The sequence below is a fragment of the Enhydra lutris genome, unplaced genomic scaffold, assembly GCF_002288905.1.
Source record: "Enhydra lutris kenyoni isolate GAN:26980312 unplaced genomic scaffold, ASM228890v2 scaffoldscaffold24, whole genome shotgun sequence".
Classification (NCBI taxonomy): domain Eukaryota; kingdom Metazoa; phylum Chordata; class Mammalia; order Carnivora; family Mustelidae; genus Enhydra; species Enhydra lutris.
In genome coordinates this window covers 30,157,858-30,180,277 of record NW_019154108.1, presented here as the reverse complement: position 1 = coordinate 30,180,277, position 22,420 = coordinate 30,157,858, and the positions used below count along the sequence as shown (strand labels likewise).

The window sequence follows — 22,420 nt, the reverse complement described above, 5'->3', positions numbered from 1 at the left end:
CAAACTAGCATCACCATTAAATTCCTTCTCAGATAGCTTTTTTGAGTTTTTAAAATTATAAATACATCTTTTCAAAAACAAATATCAAATGACAAACACTAGCTGATTTTTTTTACACGTTAGTATGCAACAATTTCTTATCAATGTACTTTTTCATTATTATTGAATTAGTCAAAATTCAATTGACTCTTGAAATATGAGTCTCTTAAATATAGTAAGCTAATAAATGTATAGAGAGAAGAATATGTGTAGCCAATTTGTTTTAGCATGAGCAAGGAGAAGGGATAGAAGGATAGAGGGAGAGGGAGGGAGAATCTCGAGCTGACTCTCCATGGAGCACAGAGTTGACTGTGGGGCTCCATTCCACGACCCCAAGATCATGACCTGAGCTGAAATCAAGAGTCAGACACTTAGCTGACAGAGTCATCCTGGCGCCTCCAAGAAGAATATATTTTTATAGTGTTTATACTTATTGGGATATTGTAACTAAATTGTGTGTCTATGAGAATTATAGCTCTATATTCTGTTGACAGTTTGGGAGAGAAGTGATATGATCTAGTATGTACTTCAGGTAAGATTTAGGATGAATGAAATGTGAATGAAACATGTTCTAGGGAATCTAGCATTCTTAAGATGTTATTAAATGTATTCTATATAAATACATGATTTATGAGTATGAATATAAGAAATGTTTTTCTTTTCAGAGTCAATAAATCATTTGTTACCTGGAAATTGAATGTTAGAAGAATTAAGACAGAGAAGAGTAGGTAAGCTTTTTTTTTTTTTGAAGATTTTACTTATTTATTTGACAGAGAGAAAGAGAGATCACAAGTAGGCAGAGAGGCAGGCAGAGAAGGGGGGGGAAAGCTCAGGCTCCCCACTGAGCAGAGAGCCTGATGTAGGGCTCGATCCTGAGATCATGACTGAGCTGAAGGCAGAGGCTCAACCCACTGAGCCACCCAGGTGCCCCAAGCAGGTAAGTTTTGATAAGCAACGTAACTCTAAAAATTTTATTTAAATACATAATATGGAAGCAGGTATAAGTCATTTTTCACTCAGTGACTGGAAAGTCACTTTATGATGATTAAATTTAACCATTTATGGGGGCACCTAGGTGGCTCAGTCAGTTAAGCATCTGCCTTCGGCTCAGGTCATGATCTCAGGGTCCTGGTATCGAGCCCTGCATCAGGCTCCCTGCTCAGCAGAGAGCCTGCTGGCTCCTGTGCTTGTGCCCTCTCTTTCTCTGACAAAATCTTTAAAAAATTTTAAACCTTTATGATTAAATTTAACCTATCTTATTTTTAAACGCTATTCATATATAAACATAATATTAACACTATATTTCCTGGTATGCCAGTCTGTGGTAGGAGGAAATCACAGCACTATAAAGCACTTAGGATAACTTCCTCTGGTCACTTGATGTAACTTTCTGCCTCCAGAAGGAGTGACCACATCAAACCAGTGAGACGGCTGTTAGTCCTAGTTTGCAGGAGGACCTCCAGCAGCCACATTCTATGCTGAACTTTGTACTTTGCTGTAACGCTGACTGAATGCAGTTGTGAGAAACAACACAGAGATGATACAGAGATCTTCTGTTGCCCCAGTGGTGACGTCTTGCAGACCTGCTGTAGGACAGTTGTATGACAACCAGGGCAGAATCCACATACAGCAGACCTCCGTCATGGCAGGAGCCCTCCTGTTGCCCTTCCCTTCCACCTCACCCCTCCTGAGCCCAGGGCCAGCACTGCTCTGGTCTTCGTTTCTGTGGTTGCGTCTTTTCAGGAATATTATGTCCTTGGAATGGTACAGTCTGCAGACTGTGGGAGGGGGGCTCTGTCTGGGCTGCTGCCTCTGGCGTGGTTCCTTTGCTGCCAGGGAGCAGTCCACAGGGACGTGCCGGTTGGTCATTCCCTTGTTGAAGAACACCTGCTGCTTCCCAGGTCTTGTCTCTGTGAGAGACAGCTGCCGCAGCTTTCATAGAAAGGTCTTTATGTGAACAGAAGTCTCCATTTTTCAGGGGGAGATGCCCACCAGTGCCATTCTGGCTCACACAGTAATTGCATGTTTAGGTTTTTTTCAGAAATGATTGTACCATTTTTCATCCCCACCAGCGACATCCGAGGGCCTCAGCTTCTCCACATCGGTGCCACCATTTGGAATTGTCACTGGTTTTCACGTAGACATTCTCGTGGCTATGTGGTAGGATCTCGCTGTGGGTTGGTGCTTTTTTAAAAAATTGATATATTAGACCATGTACATTCAGTTGAATTATTTTTATGTTAGGGCTTAAGTTTGCCCATTCATTTTTTGGTCTCAAATTTTTTGGTCTCAATTTCTTCCCTGTGCTTTCTGTTTCTTCTTCCTGTGGATTATTTGAGTATTTCTTAGAATTCTTTTTGGATTTTTTCTATAGTATTTTTTAATGTATCTTTTTGTGTGGCTTTTTAGTGGTTGCATTATATATGCATAACACAATTTACTAGTGTTACCATTTTATTAGTTCACGTGAACTATAGAAACCTTAGCTTTATGTCCCTTTACCCTCCCCTGTTTGTAGTATAATTGTCTTAAATATTTCCTCTTTATGCATTTGGCACTATATCAGAAGAGTTAGCGTTTTTGCTTCCATCATCAAATATAAGTTGTAAAACTCAAGGATAGTCTATATATTTTTGTATTTGTTTTATTTTCTTAAGATTTATTTATTTTAGAGAGAGAGAACACAAGTGGGGTAGGGGCACGGGGAGGGGGGAAGAAGACTGCTGAGTGCAAAGCCCGTTAGGGGACTCGATCTCACAACCCTGAGATCATGACCTGAACTGAAATCAAGAGTTGGATGCTTAACCGACTGAGCCACCCAGGCGCCCCTACCTTTTTAAAATTTATCCAGTTTGGTTTGTTTATCATGTTCTTCATTCCTTCTCAGTGTTTTGGGGTTCCTTCTATTATTTTGTCATTTAATTTCTGTTTAGAAAGCTTCCTGTAGCCGTTCTTATAGGGCAGGTCTGCTAGCAGCAAATTGTCTTGCTTCTCCTTCACCTGAGAATGTCATGATCTCTCCCTCAGTGAAGAGTGTTATTGCTGAATCCCGGACTCTGAGTCTGGACTCTGAGTTGGCTGTTCTTTCCTTTCAGCACCGGAAAGAAGCACACCCCTTTCTTGTGGCTTCCACGGTCATTCAGATTGCTTTTCTTCTATAGATGTTTCTTCTCTTGCTGCTTTCACGTTCTTTCTTTTGCCTTTGGTTTTCAGAATTCTGAATTTGATGCATCTTTGTAGGATTTCTTTGTCTTTACCCTGTTTTAAGTCACCCTGGCTTCTCACACCTCTGTGTTTGTGCATCCTTTGATAAATTTGGTAAATTTTCATCCATATTTCTTCAAGTATTTTTTCAGCCCTGCCCTCTTTCTCCTCCCCTTCTAGGACTTCAGACCCAAATGCCAGATCTTGTTTATAGTCCTGCTGCTCCCTGAGGGTCTGTTTTTTTTTGCCCCCAGTCTATTTGCTTCTCTACTGTGCAGATTGAACTATTTCTGCTGTTCTCTCAGTTCATTGATTTGTTTCTCTGTCCATTCCATTTTGCTGCTGAGCCAGTGTATTGATTTTGTAAATTTCGGTCATCATATTTTTCAATTCTAAAATTTCTATTTAGTGCTTTTTTATGTCTTCTGTTTCTTTGTTTGACTTTCTCTTTCTTTGCTTGCTCCCAGGGAAGTTGAAATTCTTGATTCCCTAATTAGCTTTCCCTGGAAACCCCCAGAGGAATGCTAGGGAAGCCTGGTTACCATTTGCTGAGGGTAGAACTTCACGCTCTCCACATGGCCTTTTTTTTCTGTGCTATCTCGCTAGCGTAGAATGGTTATTATTGAAAATTTGCTGTCATGCTCGGCTGCCCCTTTCCTGATCCTTTAGCTGGACAGCAGGCATCTGTTGGTGTTTCCAGCTTGCTGGTTTCTTCGACTCCAAGCCTGGGATGAAGGAAGGGAAAGAAAATACCCAAGGACCTTCGCGCTATGTCTTTCCTAGCCTGTCCAACCTCTCTGCCTTTTAGTGTCTTCTTATGTTCACTTCATATATGACGTTCACAGTTTTTAGTTTTTAGTTGTACTCAGAGGGAAGAACACTGAAAAGTACATATACTCCATTTTTCTAGAAGCTAGGACCTGAGTTTTAATAGAGTTCTGTGGTATATTTTCTATTATCAAGCAGTTCTGTCCTGTGAGAAGCTTTGGAGAATGTATTTAGTTTGCTGTTATAATAAAATGGAATTTGTTGGTTAGTTCCTCATAGAACCTATGCTTGAATAGTCATCAGATGATGCATTATTTTTCTTTTGTGAGATCTCACCATTACAATTCTAATTTTTTTGTGCTTTCCTCACTGTTATTTTTATAATACACTCTCCCTAATTTCTTCATATCTGTGTTAAAATATGTAAATAAAATCCATTGTATTTTTTAAATGAAGAAAAGAAAGTCTTAAAACAGTGTTGAGTACTGTGGGTTCATGACTCTGGTTTGTGATCATCATTCTCTTGTTAGTAAATATCAAGACTGGGTATGATTTTTGTGGTGTTTCACTTTCTGGTGTACCATTTGTCTTAGTGCGGATCATTTCTCCTGCCTATACTAGTGCTTGGGAACATCCTGAACCAGTTCCACCTCTGTGAGGATCTCCAGGTTCCGTGAGGCATGTGTAGTGAGGAGGCCTTCTTGGAGACAGACAGAACAAGGCTTTGGGAGAGGCAGGGAGAATAAAGGGCCCATGGAGCTTCAGCTTCACTAGCCTCATGGTGTATAAAGCTTTTGCCAGTTAAATGGAGAGACAGGAAGAGGCTAATTTCTGATAATTCTGTCTTTTGTCTAAAATACAAAAATCAGTCATAAAATTCAGCTACCCCCCAAGTGATCAGTGAAGGGCAGAAGAACCCCTGTTCTTTAGACACTGTTGCACAGGGACGTTTGCTTTTCTTGATCCAGTTTTTTTGGAGCCTTATCTCTTCCATTCTGTTCTTCTCTCCCCACGTCTGTCTTGGGATGTTGGAAGTGGTCTTTTTCATCTTTGTAACCATGACCAGACAGTAGGAAGGGGCTGAGGAAAGAGAAGGGCCCATCTTTCCTATTTTAAGATTCGGGTGGTTGGAGAAATTTAAGAAAATTGTCGCTGCCTACTATTTCAAAATTATTAGAACTCAGTGGCATAAAATTATAACATCATCACTTGTTTCCCCTCCTATTTTGTTCATATTCAACACACCCAGTACCATAGCCTTGCTCTCAACATTATCAGCCAAACAGATCTCGTCATGCTTACTGATGTTTATTAATGTCACTTAAACTGTAGGAGATAGAATACGTGCGGGGTACAAAACAGGTTATACTGGCTACCTCTAAATTCATTGTACTCATTTTGAACGGGAGATAAGCCTGGAAATTCTTTAACTTTCAGGTCATTTTTGACTCGCCATCTTTTTTGGGCTGATGAGTTATTTCAAGGCTGTTTGCTTTATATAAAGGGACTTTGTGAAGATGCAGTTGATATTAAAAAAGGTAATGACAACGAAGACCATCCATCTGCCATATGCCTCATCAAGGTGGGTAGAAGTGCACTGCTGTATGCTGGTGTTTGTCTGTGGAAACCAGGGGACAGTAGAGTTTTGAGTTGAAGGAATCCATATTGCTCAATCCATCAGGAAATGATCACAATACATGACTAATGTTTTAAAATACTCACAAAGAACATTATTCCCTCAGGTAGTCATTTTTAATAATTAACATTCCTTGTACATAATTTCTTCCCTAAACTCAACCTAAGTCGGTTATAAGGCCCTTTCTCTATTTTCAAAACTCTAAATGTGAAATATCATTTATAAATGATTATTTCTACCACAATTGATAGTTACCAGCTATTCTCTCAATATAGCATGTCAAGAAATTGTTGTGAGTTACAGCACAGAGGTTTTGATTAAATTTATGAATTCTTCTATTCCACAATTCTAAGAAAGGGTGACCTTCCTAGTGGATGATTTCATTCGGTTTATATAGAATAATTCTTTTAAAGAAGTCAAAGTATATAGAAGTATATGTTTTCAAGGGTTTAATATACAACTGAACAGCTTTTATTTCATTTACCCAAGTGAGGAAGGTGCTGGAAAGTAAAGTTTATAGTCACCTAGACTTAAATATAGTAAAAGGATTTAGACAAGTTATAAATTTGATCCTCAACTCAAAAATTGTGTTGACTATACATGTGTAATAAGTTTTTAATACTTCCAAGTCAGTAGCTTACTTTTAGAATTGATTATATACCGTGGCTGATACATGATAGACGCTTGATAGTCTTTAAGTGAGTGAGTAAAAGAGTTAAGGAAGAAAGATGAATTAATCACTACAGATGAAGTATATTTTTTATAGCTATGTTGAGATGACTCTTTCAAAAGGATTACCATTCAAGTTAAGGACACATTTCATAGAGGAGTATTTTTGATATGGTTTTATTCTAGAAGGAGATTGGTTGGGCAGCTATATTAGATTGTTTTATGAGTGACTCAGTGGCAGAATGTATTGGCTAATGATGGGCAGTAAGGTAGAAGAGACTTCAGAATATCTGTGAATGCCCATACCTACTGGATGGTAATACTAACGGAGTGACCTCAGGCTCTATCAGCTTCCCCCAGAACGTCAGGAGAAAAGGAACAAAGCTTCCAGACAATTTGTAAATATTTGTTAATTATTATATGCAAAGGAGGTGGAAACAAACTAAAAATGAAGCATTGCCATTTGCAATTTGCTTACAGTTTATTGTAAGAGGTAATTCTTTACATATAAAAATGATTGCTGATTCCAGAGGTAGTCCCTCAGTTTGGTAGTCATTCTATCTAGCCGGTTAGCAAAATATAAGGCAAGGAAGGTTGGAAGGTTTCCTGGCAAACAATACTTGTAAAATACTCATGTCCCAGCTATTCAGACAAGCCAGGTCAGGGCATGTTTCATGGGGAAAGCACGTGATGAGCAGGCCACGCTGGATTGGAAGGGTCTGGCAGCAGGGAAGCCATGGCGCAGAACGGGAGTGAAGGATTCAGTGTATGTTTGATATGAAAGTTAGGCTGGGTCTTGAAAGTTGGCCCAAGAATAACAGAATAAAGGAAAGGTAGGCGTCGAACCTGGGCATTAGGGCTGGGCACTCCTAGTGAGGGTTGTGAAGAAAGTTAGCAAAAATAGGAATTTCTGAGCCTGGAGAGACCAGGGCCAAATGGAGGGAGAACAGATTCATAGCCAGGAGAACCGAGATATGGAGGTCTGGAATCAGAAGGTGGCCACCTATACCTTAGAACTGCTGGGGATGCAGGTACCAGTGAGGACTGACAAGGAGGAGGCAGGGAGAACGAAGCAAGGGCAGGAGTGCAGACGAGGGACCATTCAGAAGTCAGAGTGGAGCACTTGCAGGTGCCTGTGCTCTGCTGGCATAACCTGTGCTGTGCTGCAGGGGCTGGAATGTCTCAAACTGGATGGGAGAGGACATGCGTGGGTCATTGTATCCAGACCTTCCCTTTCAACTGAGAAACCAAGTCCTAGAGAGACAGCGGTTTACCCAAAGACACAGAACAAGCTGAAGAGTTGGGACTTGGGGTTCAGGAAGAATTGCATTGGGGGTAGCATTATTTTAAGTGGTTAATAAAAATGTAAATTTGCATCCTACCCCTTTTGGTGGAGAGTGCAGTGAGTGGTGCTAGTAATCTGCACCTTTTGCAAGCCCTTTTGGTGATTTTCTATGAGAGTAAACATTGAGAACTATTCTTTTTTTTTTTTTTTTTTTTTTTTTTAAGTAGCCTCCTCGCCCATTGTGGAGCCCAGTGTGAGGCTTGAATTTATAACCTTGAGATCAAGACCTGAGCTGAGATCAGGAGTCAGGTGATCGATCCACAGAGCCACCCAGGAAGCTGAGAACTACTCTTTAAAAAAAAAATTGTTTATTTGACAGAGAGAGAGAGAGTGAGAGAGAGCACTAGCAGGGTGAGCAGGAGAGGGAGAAGCAGACTCCCTACTGAGCAGGGAGCCCAATGCAGAACTTGATCCCAGGACTGTGGGATCATGACCTGAGCCAAAGGTAGATGCTTAACCAACTGAGCCACCCAGCACCCCATATTCTTAAAGAACAATTATTGAAAGTTTCTGAACATATTATTGTAGGAAAATCAACATGATGGTGGTTAATGGGAAAAACTGAAAGCAAGGAGATACAGAGTTAAAGAGATGCTAGTAGAATGCTGGAATAATGCAGGTGTGAGCAACAACAGCTTCAGGTAGGAGGTTAGCAGTGAGATCAGCAAGGAAGGGAGATTGAGACATGTGCTGGAAAAATCATGACCTGGTAGCCAGATACGAGACCACGAGAAGGAGAACACAGAGAGTTAATCCAGAATTTTAAGGCAAGAACAACACTTTGCAATCTTTTTTTGAGGGGAGTGTACATTTATAAAATATTACAGTATAACTAGGGATAAATATGTCTTATTTATTGATGAAAATGCATTTTGGCAAGAGAATTAACAGAATGTGGGAAAAATGAGAAAATTCTGAAAGGAGGAAGGATGCTGGGATATGTGTTGTTCGTGTGTAGCAAGGCTCAGTAGCAAAGGTAATGCATTTTCTCCAGGGCACATTCGAATGAGCTCAGAAGAATGTGCATGTCACTTGAATTATGTAATTTTTGCCTCTTTATCCCCCATTCAGTGCTTATTGGGATTTCAAAAGCAATTCCTGGATTTGGTGGTTCCCCTGGGTTCATAGATAATTCAAAAATATATTGAGTCTTGAATTTTTCTGCTGAGGCTTTATCTTAGTTATGATTAAAAAAATAATGTATTTTTCTGTCTTTTATCAAGATTTAGTTGGTTTCAGCTACTGGTGTTTGTATTTGAAGAATGTAAGAAGCATGTATATAAAGCATAATGTATACAAAAGGAAAAATAGAATATGACTTTTGTCTTTGAGTTTCCAACACTGAGCATTTTCTGTCATGTCATTAGCTGGATAGGTCTCGAACATACTCTCTAGATGCGTTTTGTAAAGAGCAGTTACAGCAAGCTACCCTGGCGCTGAAGCAGCTCGAGGATATCAGACATAAGGCTCTTTGTGAAATCAGAAGTACAGTTTTAAAGGTAATTCTTTATATCTTCTCTTTCTATCCATTTTGAATGTACTGGTTAAAGCCATTGCTCCAGATTGCCTCTCTGGGAACAGTGCTGGCAGTGGGCAGGCAGATTGGTTAGCTACGGGCTGGCGCCACACGGTTCCTGGGTGCAGGCATTCTGCAGGGGCTGCGCAGAATACGAGTACTGACATGTACAGGTACGGCCACTGCTCTCTCGAGGTTCCTGCTCCACCAAGGTGCTTTTACAAAAGATCCGTGTCTGTACCTGCTTTGGCTAGCTAACTAAAAGTAATTTAGAGAGAATTTTCACTTTTATGAAAAAAAGAGCCAGAAGCAGAAATAGCCTTCAGTGTCCGTTTTGCAGTGAGCCATTATGGGGGCAGCACCTGGAGCAGTGAGGGGGCCCCCCAGACCTGTGCCGGGACCCACGCTCAGCATCTCTGTATCAGGCCGCTGGAGCTGTGGACTGTGTCTGTGAGTGTCTGTGCTGCTTCTGGACTTGGTCTGTGCATCCTTTAGCAACACAGTATCAGAAAAGCCTAGCAGAGGCGATTTTGGGGGTCTGGGAATGCTTAAAAATTTTCTCATATAAATGAATGGTCATTGCCTCTTTGTGCTATTTTGGCTTATGGAAGTTTTCATAGCAACTCTACTTTTTGACAGTGGGGGAGACCTGCGTGAGAGTGTGTGCATGTGCGTGTGTGTGTGTAAATGCATGTATATGTAAGTTTACATATACACCTTAAAGATACCTAAATTCTAACCTGAGCTAACATATATAGGGAAATAAAATTTGTTGCAAATTTCAGTATTTCTAAGATGAAAACTTCCTGCTCAAGAGAAACATGCCTAGATGAGACAAAACTTCCCTCAGGATTTTATAAAAAGGACTTGATAATACAATGAACAGTGTCCTCAGAACATTCTTACTGAGATGCTGTGATTCAGTTCACAGGGTTATCTTCTATAGCCTCCCTATATAGGGAACACCAGCACATGGAAGCAGGGTTCACAGGTGCGGCTCGGTGAGGGGCTGAGGCAGTGTCCCTGCTCGTGGGCTGGCTGCCTCTCTCGGCTGCTTTGGCGGAATCCAGGAGATACTTGAGGCTCTCTGGAGGAATAGGTGGACTGCATCTCCCTCAGACATTTTCAGATGTTACTTCTCGGAATTGAACTTTCGATAGATCCTGGGTAACCCTGAGTTCAAGGCTTTGCTTCTTGACAAGAAAATGAAGTGCAGCTCTTTCACATCAATGAAAGAAGGATCTCTTTCCTCATTGTATTCTGCAGTCACCCTAACCCCACTGAGTCCTGTCATATGGGAAGACTCTGGGACAGTTTGGCCAAGGATCAGATAAATCAAACAGGGATTAACAGCGTATGTGTTAGGGCACATATTCCTCGTAATCACTCTAGTGTCTCCCATTCAGAAAAACCATGATCTGGTCAGAAATATTTGTTCAGAGATTTCTATTTAAATAAATGTCAGATAAGAACCCATTAGACCCACTGCCAACCAACCCTGTTGGTCGGTTATTCACCACATAGAAGTATGCAGATTTAATAAAAATGACAAGATCATAAAACTGAGAATGGGTCCAAACAAAAAAGAGGATATGGGGAATGGAAGTATCAATAAAGCATTGCATTGTTTTTCCTTCTTTAGGTGCTTTGTCTCTAACAGGGACTCATGCCCTATTTTGACTTGGCATTTTATTTTATTTTATTTAAATTCAGTTACCCAAAATATAGTACATAGTTAGCTTTTGGTGTAGTGGTCAGTGATTCATTAGTTGTGTATAACAGCTGATGCTCATCATATCACATGCCCTCCTTGATGCCCATTACCCAGTTACCCAATCCCCCCACCCTGGTCCTTTCCACAACCCTCAGTTTGTTTCCCAGAGACTTCCCAGAGTCTCTCATGATTCGGCTCCCTGTCTGTTGACATGGCTCTTTAATCAAGCCAAAGCATGGCTGAGTTGCTTGGTCCCATCCCACGCAGCTACCTAAGGTAGGCAGCGTTCCCCATTTCTGGACTAAGTGTAATTAGAAAGCACTGACAGTACCTCTCCTATTTTCATATTGAAATGCTGAGGACTATGATTATCAAGCTTTTGTGGGCAAGAGAATCTCCTAGGAGGTTTGGTAAAGCAAGGGGTCTCAGTTTCAGCCACTGTAGCCGGGGGGGTGGGGGGGGAGTTTACATTTCTGACAAGTTCCTAGGGGAAGCTTGATGCTGCTGGTCTTGGAACCACTTACTCCAGGAATTCCTCCAGGAGAAAACTGACCATTTATTTAAGTGTTCAGACGCAAACTTGATATGTGAATTGAACACACTCTAAGACTGTATTTATTTCTTACTATGAATTTCCCTGAGCTCGGCAGAAGCATCAATTTCAGAGAACTTCAAAGCTATCTGTTAGAAATAAAGTCACAATTTCAGATGCAGATTTTTTTTAAAGATTTTATTTATTTATTTGACACAGAGAGAGAGAGATCACAAGCAGGCAGAGAGGCAGGCAGAGAGAGAGAGGGGAAGTAGGCTCCCTGCTGAGCAGAGCCCGATATGGGGCTTGATCCCAGGACCCTGAGACCATGACCTAAGCTGAAGGCAGAGGCTTTAACCCACGGAGCCACCCCAGGCGCCCCTCAGATGCAGATTTTAACAAATAATGAATCATGCTTTAAGTTTCAATGGCTGTATACTTTAAGAAGAATTTGAATTATTAAGCGTTTCTCCTATCAAGTTTCACCATTCACAGAATTTTGGAAATGATGGACACTTCCATATGTTACATAATTACTATTACTTTTTTGCAGTGAGAACACTTAAAGCAAAGAAAACCATCAACAAAATGAAAAAGCAACCTATTGAACGGGAGAATATGTTTGCAAACAATGTATCTGAAAAGGGGTTAATATCCAAAATATATAAAGAACTTGTACAACTCAACACCAAAACCCCCAAATAATCCAATTAAAAAATAGGCAGAGGACCTAATAGCCATTTCCCCAAAGAAGACATAGAGATGGCCAATAGACATATGAATGCTCAAATCACTCATCCTCAGAGAAAGGCAAATCAAGGCCACAATGAGGTATCATCTCATACCTGTCAGATTGGCTAATATTAAAAAGACAAAAACAGCAGTGTTTGCAAGGATATGGAGAAAAAGGGAACCTCTGTGCACTGTTGGTGGGAATATATATGGTGGTGCAATCACTATGGAAAGCAGTAGGGAGGTTAATTAATAAAAATACTATATGATTCAGTAATTCCATTACTGGGTTATCTACCCAAAGAAAATGAAAACACTAATTTGAAAAGGCGCATGCACACCTATGTTTACCGCGGCATTATATGCAATAGTGAAGATATGGACGCAACCTAAATGTTGGCTGGTAGATGAATGAATAAAGGTGTAGTACATACACACAATGAAATATTACTTGGCCATAGAAGAGAGTGGCATTTTACCATTTACAACAACATGGATTAGACCCAGAGGGGACTATGTTAAGTGAAATAAGTCAGACAGACAGATACTATATGGTTTCATTTATATGTGCAGTCTAAAAAAAGGAACAAACAAACAGATTCGTAAATCTGTAGAACAAACTAGTGGTTGCCAGAGGGAAGAGGCTTTGGGAATGGGCAAAATAGGTGAAGGGGATTAAAAAGTACAAATGTCCAGTTATAAATAAAACCTGGAGATGAAGAGTATAGCATAGGGAATATCTGTTGTAATAATATTGTATGGTGAGAGATGTTAGAACATTTATTGTGGCGACTGTAATACTGTATAGAATTGTCAAATCCTTACGTGGTGTACCAGAGACGACTACAACATTGTATGTCAACTGTACTTTGATTTTTAAAAATTGCAGTTTTCAGGGCACCTGGGTGGCTCAGTTGGTTGAGCAACTGCCTCGGCTCAGGTCATGATCCCGGAATTCCAGGATCGAGTCCCGCATTGGGCTTCCAGCTCCTTGGGGAGTCTGCTTCTCCCTCTGACCTTCTCCTCTCTCATGCTCTCTCTCACTCATCCTCCCTCAAATAAATAAATAAAATCTTAAAAAAAAAATTGCAGTTTTCAGTGTGTGGATCTTTTAACCTTCTTGGTTACTATTCCTACGTATTTTATTGTTTTTTGTTTTTATTTGTTTTATTAAGAATGAGATTGTTTTCTTTATCTCTTTTTCAGGTTATTTTGTTGCTATAGAAATGCAACAATTTCTGTATCTTGATTATTAGTTTTAGTATATTTTTGGTGAATCTTTTAAGATTTTCTACATATAAGATTGTATCATCTGAAAACAGAGACAATTTTACTTCTATTTTTCTGATTCAGGTACTTTTTTTTTTTTTTTTGCCTGATTACTCTTGCTGGTCTTCCAGTACTATGTTTAATAGACGTGGAGAGACTGGGCACCCTTGTCTTGTTTTTGATCTTAGAGGAAAAACTTCCAACTTTTCAACTATTGGGTCTGATGATGATAGCTGTGAACTTGTCATGTATGGTCCTTAATATGTTGAGGTATGTTCCTTCCCTACCCAATTTGTTGAACATTTTTATCATCAAAGAATGTTGTATTGTGTCATATGCTTTTTCTGCATCTATTAAAATGATCATGTGATTTTTATCCTTCCATTAATGGGATATGTCTTATTTACTGATTTGTGTATATTGAACCATCCTTGCATCCAAGAGATATATCCTGCCTGATTATAGTATGTAATCCTTTTAACGTGTTGTTGAATTGGGTTTGCTAGTATTTTGTGGAGAATTTTTGCATCTATATTCATCAGGGATATTGGTCTGTAGTTTTCTTGTGGTGTTCTTATCTAGCTTTGGTATCAGATTAATGCTGTAAAATGAGTTTGGGAGTGTGTGCCCTCTTCAGGGTTTTTGGAAGAGTTTAAACAAGATTGGCATTAATTCTTCATTAAATGTTTGGTAGAATTTGCAAAGGAAACCAAATAGTCTTGGATTCTTCTTTGTTGGGAAGTTTTTGATTACCGATTTAGTGTCCTTAATTGTTATTTGTGCTTCCTGATTCAGACTTGGTAGATTCTATGTTTCTAGTAATTTATCTGTTTCTTCTAGGTTAACCAATTTGTGGGCAAAAAACTGTTCATAGTCGTATCTTTTGATTGGAGAATTCAATCCATTTTTTTTAGAATGATAATTGATAGGTAAGGACTTACTAATACCTTCTTATGTTTTCTGGCTGTTTTGTAGTTCCCTGTTCCTTTCTTCTTCTCTTGATGCTTTCCATTGTGAATTGATGATTTTCCATAGTGCTGTATTTTGATTCTCTTTATATTTTGTGAATCTCCTATAGCTTTTTGCTGTGTAGTTATTATGAGGGTTACTTAAAACATCTTCTAGATATCAATCTATTTTACATTGATAACTTTGATCACAACAAAACTCTACCATTTTATTCTCCCCTCCTTCTATGTTTTTGTTGACATAATTTACCCCTAATTTACCCATAATTTGTATGTCCATTAACATTAATGTTAGTGGAGCTATAGTTCTTTTTAATACTCTTTTTCCTTAACTTTTACATGGCAGTCAGTGGTTAATACCCCACTGTATTACATTTTTAGAGTGTTCAAAGTCTGAATGTGTTCCTTCCTTTATCACTCTCTTGTATATTTTCATTTTACAACCTAGCACCCTAGCACCTTTTCACTTCAGCTTGAACAATACTTTCCATCATTTCTTGTAGGGTATGTCTAGTGGTAAGGAATTCCTTCAGCTCTTGTTTGTCTGGGAAGGTCTTTAGTGCTCCTTCATTTCTGAAGGACAGTTTTACTGCATAAGTTATGCTTCATTGGCAGTATTTTCCCCAGCTCTTTGAGTATATCTTCCCACTCTCTCCTGGGCTGTAAAATTTCTACTCAGAAATCTGCTGATGGCCTTATGGGAATTCCCTTGTAAGTTACAAATTTTTTTTTCCCCTCCTCTCCTGGCTGAAAGATTTTGTCCTTTTCTTTGATTTTTGACAGTTTTATTCTGTATTCTGGAGAGGATCTCTTTGATTTTGTTTAGTGGCTTGTGAGTTTCATGAACTTGGTTATACAAGTCTCTCTCCAGATTTGGAAAGTTACCATTTTCTTTATAAAAACTTTCTGTCTTTTTCCCCTCTCTTTTCTTTCTTGGACCTTCAATAATTCAAAAATTGATTCGTTTCTTAGTATCCAATAGATTATGTAGGCTTTCTTCACTCCTTTTACTCATTTTTCTTTTATCTCTGGTTGGATAATACAAATTGATCTGTCTTGTAGTTCACTTGTTTTTTTCTTACACTTTGTGAAGTCTGTTGTTGAAGCTCTCTGTTGAATTCTTCATTCAGTTATTATATTTTTAACTCTGAATATCTTTTTGTTTCTTTTTTACATTTTCTCTTTTTGAGCATCTCATTTTGTTTGTGTTGTTTTCCTCATATCATTAAATTATTTATCTGTGTTCTCTTCTTGTAGATCTCTGAGCATCTTTTTTTTAAGGTTTTATTTAAATTCTAGTTAGTTGACATATAGTGTAATGTTGGTTTCAGGAGTAGAATTTAATGATTCATCACATATAAAACACCCAGTGCTCATCACAAGTGCCCTCCTTAACAGCCATCACCTGTTTAGCCCATCTCCCCACCCATTTCCCTCCATCAACCCTCAGTTTGTTCTCTATAGTTTTAAAGTCTCTTTATGGTTTGCCTCCCTCTCTTTTTTTCCCCTTTCCTTATGTTCATCTGTTGTTTCTTAAATTCCACATATGAGTGAAATCACAGTATTTGTCTTTCTCTGACAGACTTATTTTGTTTAGCATAATATACTGTAGCTCTATCCACATCATTGCAAATGGCAAGATTTTGTTCTTTTTAATGGCTGAGTATTATTCCTATATGTGTGTATATGTATATATTTATATACATGCACACACATCACATCACATCTTCTTTATTCATTCATCTGTCAATGGACACATATATATCCCATCTTCTTTATCCAGTCATCTGTCTATGGATACCTGAGCTCTTTCCATAATTTGGCTTTTGTTGATAATGTTGCTATAAATATTGAAGGTACAGGTGCCTCTTTGAATTGGTATTTTTGTATCCTTGAGCAAATACCTAGTAGTTAAATTGCTGGGTTGTAGGATAGCTCTATTTTAACTTTTTGAGGACCCTCCATACTCTTTTCCAGAGTGGCTGCGCCAGTTTGCATTCTCACCCATAGTGTCAGAGGGTTCCTCTTTTTTCTGCATCTTCACCAACATCTCTAGTTTCTTGTGTTTTTTATTTTAGCCATTCTGACTGGTATGAGGTGATAATCTCATTGTGGTTTTGATTTGCATTTCCCTGATGATGAGCGATGTTGAACATCTTTTCATGTGTCTCTTGGCCATCTGGGTGTCTTCTTTGGAAAAATGCCTATGCATGTCTTCTGCCCATTTCTTAACTGGATTTTTTTTTTTTTTTTGGTTTTGGGGTGTTGAGTTTAATAAGTTCTTTATAGATTTTGGATACTAACCCTTTATCAGATAGGTCGTTTCCAAACATCTTCTTCCATTTTTTAGTTTTGTTGTTTTAGTTTTGTTTAGTTTAGTTTAGTTTTTCTTTTAGTTTTGTTGTTTCCTTTGCTGTGCAGTTTTTTATCTTGACAAAGTCCTACTAGTTCATTTTTGCTTTTGTTTCCCTTGCCTCTGGAGACATGTCTAGCAAGAAGTTGTTGTGGCTGAAGTTGCAGAGGTTGCTGCCTATGTTCTCCTGTAGGATTTTGATGGATTCCTATCTCACACTTAGGTCTTGCATCCATTTTGAACTTATTTTTGTGTATGGTGTCAGAAAGTGGTCCAGTTTCATTCTTCTGCATGTTGCTGACTTGTTTTCCCAACACCATTTGTTGAAGAGACTGTGTTCTTTCTACTGAATGTTCTTTCCTGCTTTGTTGAAGATTAATTGACCACAGAGTTGAGCATCCATTTCTGGGTTCTCTATCCTGTTGCATTGATCTGTGTGTCTGTTTTTGTCTCTGAGCATCTTTGGAATAATTACTTTGAATTCTTTGTTGGAAATCCTTGGATATCCACTTCTTTAGGGTCAGTGACTGAGTTTTACATTGGTGGACTCATGTTTCCCTGATTTTCTGTGATCCCTGTAGCCTTGTAAAGGTATCTGTGCATTTGAAGAAGAAGTCACTTCCTCCAGACACTAAGACCTGCCTTTGATAAGGGAAGAATTTCACTGTAAGTAGGGCATGCTGGAGCATCTGGGATCCTGGAGTTAGTGGCACAGTGTGCCAGATATGGGGCTGTGTAACTGCTCCAGGTCCTGGGGCATGACGACGTGTCTTTGCTTGGGCCTCTGGGGACCACAGCATTGATAGCTCTATGGTCCTTGGCAAATACTATGGAGGCCTGCTGTGGCTGTGAGGGTTTTCCATAGTGGCTCCAGGTCCAATAGCTAGGGACCATGGCTGATGGTTGTGGTGGCTGAAACTGGTGGGGTATACACATATGACTGTTCAGGTCATCTGCAGGTTTCTCCAGTGTGGCAAGAGCTAGTTGGAGACACACATGCTGGTAAGGGTCAGGGTAAGCAGCAAGGACCAGGCCAGCTGTGGGTGTACTTGGTAGCTGCTGGCACCTGGCTGTCATTATGTACTACTGTGGCTGTTGGGTCACACCCCTGTACATGGCATTTAAGGCCAGTGACAGGTGTTAGGTCAGCAGTGTGCAAATGCACAACTTAGGAAATAGCCCCAAGAATGTGCATGGTGGGGGTCAGTCATGGGGGTCTAAGCAGGTGTCTTGTCCTCATACACCTGCAGAAACCGGGGCTGGCTGACAGTGTGGTTCCCAGGCTCTGGTGGGGGTGAAGAAGGGAGGGGACGGAGATGAACTTAGGCAGCTGGCATTGGTGAATACAAATACCTATATGTCAAGAGCTAGTGGGATCTGCTGGGGGTCTGCAGCAGCTGTGCTGGCTACCGAGGCCTTCTTTAGTGGCAAAAGCTATTGCATTTTTATGTTGAGCAGGTTACTGGGAACGGGGATCACTCCTGCATGGCTGCAATAGGCGGTATGTGTTTTTCTCCCTTGTTTTAGCCATCTCTGTCCATCTCAGCTTTGCTGGTCTGGGCAGGGCAAAATGGAAGTGGGGCCTTTTGTTCAGTGCCCCGAAGTCTGGAGAAGCCGGTTGCTCACTCTGCTCTTCTTTCCTGATGAGGGCAACTCTTTCTAGCTGGGAAGTTTCCTCTTGGTGCTGAGCAATGCCAGCTGGGGATGGGATGATGTGGGCAAATTAAGGCTGTCTTCTTTCTCTTTTCACATGGCTGTTCTCAGGACATCTGTTTCACTGTGTTGCGAAGTTTCTTCGGTGGACTCCAGAGCTCTCCCAGAACTGGTTTTGTTCATGGACACCTGTCTTACTTGTTGATCCTTGTCAGGGGCAGAGGCTGGGCTTTCCTACAGTGCCATTTGGGTGATTTTGTAAAACTGAAATGTGTGATGACTAAGAGGCCAAACTCTAGGCAGCACACCAGAATCGGCTGGCGGGGTGGCGATGGGGGGCTCTTACTAAATATTGATATCTGGGACCTCCCTCGACCAATTAAATCAGAGTTTCTAATGATAGAGCCTCAGCTCAGCAGGTGGATCCAAAGTACGGCTGGGTTAAAAAGTGTTCTGGGCACCAGTGGGGACTGCCCAGACACAGCACGGGCACCACAGAACTGACGGGATGGAAACCGAAAGCTGCCATCAGCCTTGGAATATGCCTGACCTAGAATAGAGCCTCTGATGGGAGAGAATATCTACCTAGCTGCCTGTCAGTTTCAGAATCTCCGTCAGCCTCAGAATAGTCCATAAAAAGGCCAGCATTACCAGGCTACTACTGTATACTTTTATACTGATACAGTTACTGAGCTACTTAAAATTCTTTTAGTACCAGTGCTAAAAATCCTTATTTTGAATAGTTAATAGACTCTGCCTCACTGTTTTACTAATTGAAATGCATTTTGCACATAAAGTTTTCAAATCATGTGGCCTATCCTGGAAAAACATGACATTTTCAATAAATACATAATCTATTAACAAAGTCAGTATTTCATTTGTCAGGCCCAGCATAGCTATGCCCAGTAAAGAACTACATCACCGTGGTAACCATTCCTCCAGAGAATCAACCAGTACTGGAAAAAAACTTGCCAAATTGATAATCAACTGACCTAATTAATTTAAAAAAGAAAAAATACAAATTGAAAAAAAAGAGACATGAAGAGAGGCAACATAAATAAATGCAGTTGTGTTTTTAAAAATTAGAAAACAATTTGGAAAGGATATTTAAGTATCAATGGAGCAAAAAATAAGAATGAATAGGTGAACAAATATTGGAAATATTTTTAGAATTTTAAAAGTCCATCAATAATTAAAAAAAATGTTTATGTGTCTAAAAAGAACCATTTGCCCAACTTTGGGATTATTTTAGAGGGCACAGTTTGGAAGTCCTGATGGCCATTCCCTAGTAACATACTATGTCAGTTGTCTTAAGAGATACATTATTTAAAGGGTAAAACTCTAACATTGGATTTGATGAATTTAAATTTTTTCTTAATTCTGTATGATATATATGTATTAAAAACAAAAAAAGGAGTCAAATTGCTGTAGCCTCGCATAAGAGAGGCAGTATTGGGCTGGATTTTAGGAAGCCTAGCATTTATACTTGACTCCCGCCCCCCATTGTTTGCTGTGTCCCCGATGGTGTACTTGAGAAGGGTCCCTCTATGTAGGAGTGCTTAGAAATCATGGCTATGTCCTTCCTGAGTTCCATAAACTTATCTCTTCATAAATGAGACCCCAAGCTTCATAGGCTTCTTTTTGTCTCCTTGTTTAAATACAGTGCAACTATAAAATTTTCATGAAAATTGTCATAATAGTGTATAGTTGCAGTGTTGTTCAGACTAATGAAAATACTATACATTAGTAATCATGCTATATTAACATAAGAAATTATCCCTTGTTTCTCAAATGTTTATTGAACTGTAGGTGGCAGAAAAGAAAGAAATTAAAGAATACTTTGAGTCAAACCTCTCTGAAGATGACACTGTACATTTCAAGCTGCCTAAATATCGACGTTTATTAGAAACTGTTCTGAGGTTTCTGCTGCTGGTTGACTACATATTTCAGGAACTCATCCGTAAACTAATGAATACTGCAGTCACACTACTTTTGGAATTATTTAATAATTCTGCTAGAATGCCATTTTCAAGGGAAAAAAGGAATGAAGATCTCATTAAGTAAATCAAAATTTTTTTACTTACAAAAGAGATTTGTGATCACAATGTAATATATTATCACTTATGGAGGAAATATCCAATAATTTAAGCTAGAATTTGAAAATTCTCCTCACAGCAAATTATATGTACTCATTCTTTGCAATTATCTGAACTTCTTATCTGGTAATACTTTCATTAATACTGTGCATAAAATTTAAGAAAATTTCCTTCCCGCCCAAAAAATATTCTGCATAGGCTAGGTTGCTATGTGAACTCTATGATGTTCAGTGAGTTTTGAAATTCAGGTAATGAATAATAATCTTAGTGTAAGTATGTCCCAAATATTACCTATACTAAAAATCACTGTTTATCTTGGAATTCAGTTTTAATTTGGTGTTCTGTATAAATTTGCTAAATCTGGCAATCCTATATATAGATATGCTGTATCTTCAAAGTTCAGAACTAGTTCTTAAAAAATCATTTGTAAGAATGATTCTGGCAGTAGTCACAAAGTTCGATTTGCATTCGAGGCAATTTTCTAAATATCTATTGAAAACAAAATGTTTTCATCTTTAAAAAAAAAAAGATTTTATTTATTTGAGAGAGAGCAAGCATGCGTGCATACTCACAGAGAGGGAGGAGAAGTAAACTCCCCACCGAGCAGAGAGCCTGATGCAGGGCTCCATCTCAGGACCCCGAGATCATGACCCGAGCTGAAGGTAGATGCTTAACTACCTGAGCCACCCAGGTGCCCTGTATTTTCACCTTATATTTAAATACTAATGTTAAAGCATTTTTCTTATTTTCCACAACTGGATCTATCGCTGTAATTTGTGAATCATGGAATATGAATTGACACTGTAGAATAGTTTATGTTCAAACTGTCAGAATTTAGCAATATCATTTTAAGTCAAATCAGAATTTCAGTATTAGAGTTAGTGAAAAATAAATTCATAAAATTTTGAAGATTCTTAAAGATAATATACTGTTTCTGTAATTTGCTACTGAATCCAACAGAGCTCAAATCACTTCTCTGAGACCTCATAAGTACTTTAAGTCAGTGCTAGGACTTTAACCAATATAAGAGCACAACTATTTAGTAGTAATAGCACATTAGAATTGTATTTCTCCTAAAACTACAGGTGTGTGTTTATCTGTGTGTTTGTGTGTTTAGGAGAAGTTTTTAATTTTGAACATAATTTTTTAAAAGATACTATAGTTAATTCATCATATAATAGGAAAATTTGAAAAACGGAAATTACCTTAATTCCATCACTTAAATACAATGTCTTATTATTTTGGTATAATTTCTCCTAGACTTTTCCTATGTATTTTTCTGTTGTAATCTTAGTGTACTATTTCATAGTTCATTTTAAAAATACAGCATGTCTCATGTATGTGTATATATATGCATATATATGTATGTATATGTAAATTTATGTATTTTAGTGTTATAGGAGGAATATGTGTGTAGTGGTTCAAGTACATATGTTTTTGGAGTCATACCACCGGGGTTTTAATCCCTTTTTCATCTCTGACATATTGCATAACTTAGGTTAGCTAGTAATAGTAAGCTAAGAAACATAAATAAAATCTTTAGACCTCAGTTTCCTCATCTGTAGACTAGAGATAACAATTATACCTATACATAATGTTGTTTGAGAATAAACAGAGTAAATGCCTGCTGAGTAGGAGCTATCATTATTAATCTGTTTCTGTTGACCTTCTTAATAGTATTGGTTTGTATTTCCATAGTGACTAATGATGTACATCCTTTCATGTGATTATTGGCTATTTGTGTATCTTCTCTGAAGAAACGTCTTTTCATGTCCTTTGTCCAATTCTCAATTGTGTTGTCTTTTTATTGTTAAGTTATAAAGAGTTTTTAAGATATATTTTGGGTACAAGACCCCTGTTATTACCATATAATAGATTATTTGCAAAAATTTTCTCCCATTCTCTGGGTCTTTTCAATTTCTTGAT

The 22,420-nt window shown here is 38.8% G+C and overlaps 1 protein-coding gene across 1 annotated transcript in view; it reads left to right on the top strand.

Moving 5' to 3' along the window:
- Positions 1-22,420, top strand: part of LOC111150822 (dynein axonemal heavy chain 14) — a 319,964-nt gene that overhangs the window by 30,778 nt on the left and 266,766 nt on the right. Inside the window, exons 7-10 of the mRNA XM_022508439.1 lie at positions 705-767; positions 5,449-5,593; positions 9,029-9,160; positions 20,208-20,458. Coding sequence (XP_022364147.1) covers positions 705-767; positions 5,449-5,593; positions 9,029-9,160; positions 20,208-20,458 — 591 coding nt within the window. The remainder of the gene's footprint in view (positions 1-704; positions 768-5,448; positions 5,594-9,028; positions 9,161-20,207; positions 20,459-22,420) is intronic.